This window comes from Rhincodon typus, chromosome 40 (assembly GCF_021869965.1).
Source record: "Rhincodon typus isolate 14 chromosome 40, sRhiTyp1.1, whole genome shotgun sequence".
NCBI classification, from domain to species: Eukaryota; Metazoa; Chordata; class Chondrichthyes; order Orectolobiformes; family Rhincodontidae; genus Rhincodon; species Rhincodon typus.
Genome location: NC_063371.1, coordinates 3,181,056 through 3,185,606, shown reverse-complemented (window position 1 = coordinate 3,185,606; position 4,551 = coordinate 3,181,056). Strand labels below are relative to the sequence as shown.

General features: G+C 53.0%; 1 protein-coding gene across 1 annotated transcript in view; it reads right to left on the bottom strand.

Moving 5' to 3' along the window:
• The window catches only part of npc1l1 (NPC1-like 1), a 36,210-nt gene that overhangs the window by 23,739 nt on the left and 7,920 nt on the right, over nucleotides 1–4,551 (bottom strand). Inside the window, 4 exon segments of the mRNA XM_048618491.1 lie at nucleotides 204–220; nucleotides 223–402; nucleotides 2,006–2,134; nucleotides 3,532–3,704. Of these exon segments, the coding sequence (XP_048474448.1) occupies nucleotides 204–220; nucleotides 223–402; nucleotides 2,006–2,134; nucleotides 3,532–3,704 (499 nt within the window).

Here is a 4,551-nt window from a genome sequence, read left to right as displayed (position 1 = left end):
CCCCGCCCCCTCCCCCACCCCTTTCCTGTCTCCCACCGTCTCCAGGATCTGATCAAGAGATGCTCCCATACCCATACCACCTCCTCACGGTATTTCGGGCTGTGTACAGTCACTCCCGCCCCGACTCCCCCACTGCCGACACAACCCTCCCCCTCCCCCTCCTCAGCAAAATCTGGAACCGCGTTTGCTTTGGAGACCCGGACCTTCCATCCCGCTGACCTGGTACTGAAGGACGAGGATGAAGAGGTTGTCTGCCCCGACGGCCAGCACCAGGAAGGGGACCACCTCGAGGATGATGAGCGAGGACGGCACTCCAGCGTAGGCATAGGTCCCCATGGACGCAAAAACTGCGCCCAGGACCACGAGAATTCCGCCTAGCCCCAGCGTCACCTTCGAGTCAATCTGCAATCCGGGGTGAGGGGAGCAGGGGAAGACCGAGAAACACTCAAGTGACCCATCTTTCCTTTCTGTCCGCTTTAGGCCAATGGCCAAGTTAGGTCTGGCCCGGCGTGGTAGGCCTCTGTGTGAACGAGCAGGCGTAAAATGGCTGCCGGGGCGACGCGCGCGTTTCCGCGGCGTGCAATGTTATTTGTTGTGTTCGTTTACTGCCCGTGCTTAATTGCCCCTCGAGAGGTTGGCGGCGCGCTGCCTTCTTTAGGGGCAGCTAAGAGCCAGCCACATCCCTGCAGGACTGACACCATGTGTAGGCCGCACCAGGTAAGGATGGCTGATTTGCTTCCCGAAAGGGACATTAGTGAGTCAGGCAGGCTTTCTACATCGATTCAGCGTTCCACAGCGATGTTAATCCTGGATTTCTTTAATTAGCTGAGTTCGGTGTGTAAACTGCCACAGGGTGATTTGAAGTCGGCCCCTCAGACTAGGCCTCAGTGTTGCCATTCCAGTCACCGTGACAATCCCTCACAAAACAGGGCATACAGACAGACTTGTGCAACAATTCATGGGCATTCTCTGGCTCTGAACAACAAATATTAATGTTCAAACAGCTCTCGACCCCGTGTTAACTTTAATCCAGCAGCTTTCACCTGATGACCTGAGTAGTTCCTGCGTCAATTAGAGTAATACAGCACGGAAACAGACCCTTCGGCCCAACTCGTCTGTGCCAACCAGGTTTGCCGAACTAAACTGGTACAATTTGCCTGCCTTTGGCCCATTTGCCTCCACATTTCCTGTTCTACACACGCAATGGTTGCATTCAGGCAGTGTTTTCCAGAACCTTATGACCATGAGGCTTTAGAGAGAACATGTAGAAGAGATTCATGGGAAAGATTCCAGCAAAGAAGGATTTCAACTACTTCCTCCAGAGACGAGAGGAAATTTGATCGAGGTGCTAAAAAAATCATGAGGGATATGGACAGAACGGAGAGGGAGAAACTCGCTCCCATTGGTGGAAGGGTCAAGAGCCGAAGGACGTCAGTTTGAGGTGATGAGCCGAAGACAAAATGGAGACAGGGGTGAAGACATTCTCCCACAGCTGGTGGTTACAGCCTGTAGCGCACGGCCTGCGAGTTTGAGGCGTAGGCAGTATCAATCAAGAGGGAATTGGATCGTCATCCGATGAGGAGAGAAAACAAAAGAAACTGCGGGCTCTGGAGGAGGGGATGGGGGAAAATGGCGGAGGAGTTGAGGAGGAAACGGCCGTGTTGCTCTAGTACAGGGGCGAGCACAGAGGCGAGAGCAAATAGCGCTGCCTGACGATTCCACGCCACTTCCTCGCTCCGTGGACGTAGCTGCCCCCACCCGAGATGATTGCGAGCAATGGACGTCCCCTCCCGCGAAACGGGCCATGACAGGACGGACGGTGAGCGGGATCCTTCTGAAGAGGGGAGAGTGGCTGACACAGCCATGGATTAGCACCCTGACTCAGGATGGCTGTGAAGGGAGACACAAAAGCTGGTGTTAAGGGACCAATGTTCACAGGGTAAGAGGCGACACAGTCCAGAGGTGGGCCTTGGGTACCAGCAGAGCATTGAAAGATGTTACTCACCATGACGGTTCGCCAACTTGTGTACTCCCCGAGCGCCAAGGCGATGTAGATGAATATCACCAGGTAACTGATGGCAAAAATGGGAATGTCTTCTGCTGTGGTTCTGTTAATCTCGTCCTCCAGGGACCGCTGTGAACACACGGGGGAGACAAAACCTTTCACAAAGGTCTGTTACCTCTCAGGGGCCACCTTGAGGGCCTGGCTGCAGCGAGGCAAAATGCACGAATCAATAAATCCCCTGGCTTGCCCCACCACTCACTAAAACCCTGGCGGATTGGATCGCAGCCTCAACCCACATTCCTGCCAGCCCCAATGATACCCATCAACCCCCTTGGTCAGGCAAAAATCTATCTGCCTCAGCCTTAGACGGGCAGCGCGGTGGCTCAGTGGTTAGCATTGCTGCCTCACAGCGCCAAGGACCCGGGTCCGATTCCACCCTCAGGCGACTATCCGCGTGGACTTTGCACATTCCTCCCCCGTGTCTGCGTGGGTTTCCTCCGGGTGCTCCGGTTTCCTCCCACAGTCCAAAGATGTGCAGGTTAGGGTGGGCTTGGCCATGCTGAATTGCCCACTGGCATCCAGAGATGCGCAGGCTAGCCATGGGAAACGCAGAGTTGCAAGGGTAGCGTGGAATGGACGGGATATTCTTCGGAGGGTCAGTGTGGACTCGATGGGCTGAATGGCCTGCTTCCACACTGCGAGGATTCAATGGTTCATTTCCACCACTGCTGTCTCTAATTTCTACAGTGACCCTGCAGTTCTAGAATCCCTGCACCCAAAAGGGGAAAAAAGGTCATTTCCCTGTCCACCCAGTCAAGACCTCTTGGGATCTTGTAGGTTCCAGCAGGATCAACTATTCAATGGGGTCCTTTCTTAAATGAAGAGCCCAAAACTATGTCCAGACGAGGCCTCACTAATGCCCTGCACAGCCACAGTGGTCTCTCTCTCTCTACATTTTTCAAGCCCCAAAGCGTGATCTCAGGTTTCGGCCTGGAGACTTCTTTAAGAGAGTTCGTTCGAAAGAAATGGCTGGGAGCTCCCTACCCGCTAAACGCCATGCCCCTCCAACGTACCCCGACCAACATTTGCACCGCGGCTAACATCTGGTCAGTGTCAAAAACAGAAGTTGCTGGCAAAGCTCGACGTCCAGCGAAAGAAGAAAATCAGAGTTGACGTTTTGGGTCCTGTCACCCTTCCTCAGAACTCTGGTCAGTGATCCTGTTTTGGGATCTCGCTGTGCACCAGCAACTGAGCCGCGTTCCCCCCACCCCTGGAAAGAGACAGACAGGAGTTGCTGAGGTGAGGTTGGGTGGGGAGGGGGGGTGGGGTGCGGGTGGTGGGTGTTCATCTTGGAATTGTGAAGGGCGTTGTTTAAATCCTTTTCCTAGGCGACAAGCCCCATGCCAAGGGCATTGGAGATGGTGGCGGGGGGAGCGACTGGTCTGGCAGTTTGACAACGATCGCTAACGTCGCCAAGTCCTGCCCCGACCCACTCTGGCCCGCTTTTGCCAGGCCGAGACACCTACCTCTGACATATAGACAAAGCTGAATTTGATGGACTTGTTATTTTTGTAGTCCTGGAGAATCTTTAAGTATTCTCGCTCCCAGAGCAAGACAAATTCATGTCTGGGGTCGTCGGGTTGGTAGTTGTTTAGAGAGAAGGTTATGATGAAGGCTTCTGCCTTGCTGAAATCTTCGCCTGTTGGAAGACAGAGCAGAGCTCGAAGTGAAGAGGAAGAAACTGCCAAATTCCAACCCACCCCGCCCCCAACCACCCTGTGAGTAATTTGTAATTTTGTAGGAAGTGGCTATCACTGGTTACAGGGGGTGGGCATTAGTGGCCATCTTTAATTACCCTCAAACCGGTCAACACTCTGGGCCATTCCAGAGTTAAACACGCCTCTGTGGGTCTGAAGTCCAGTTTCAGGTGAGAGGGGAAAGATTTAAAAGGGACATGAGAGGCAACTTTTTCACGCAGAGGGTGGTGCATGTATGGAGTGAGCTGCCAGAGGAAGTGGTGGAGGCTGGTGCAATGACAACATTTAAAAAGGCATCTGGATGGGTACATGGATAGGAAGGGTTTAGAGGGATAGGGGCCAAATGCTGGTAAATGGGACTGGATCCATTTAGGATATCTGGTCGGCACGGATGAGTTGGTGCGAAGGGTCTGTTTCTATGCTGTACGTCTCTATGGAGTCAAGTGTAGGCCAGACTGGGTGAAGACAGCAGATTTTCTGTCCCTGAAGGGGCATTAGTGAGCCCGAAAGGGATGATTTTTTCTTAAAATGACAATTAGCTTGGCTGTACAGATCTTTATCCAATTCATACCCAGAACAGTAACCTGGGGGTTTCTAGCCCAGTGGTGTTATCACTGCCTCCCCTCAAAACCGAGTGAAAATATTTCTTGAGTGAACTTCAAATCAAGTGAACTGGCTTGGTTCTGTCCCTGAGTCTGACTTGAATCGCCAAAACTATCCAATTAGTCCCCCCTCCGTGTGAGCACAAGGAACACATTCGTTATGGAAGCGAGGAAGGTCTTTCTAACC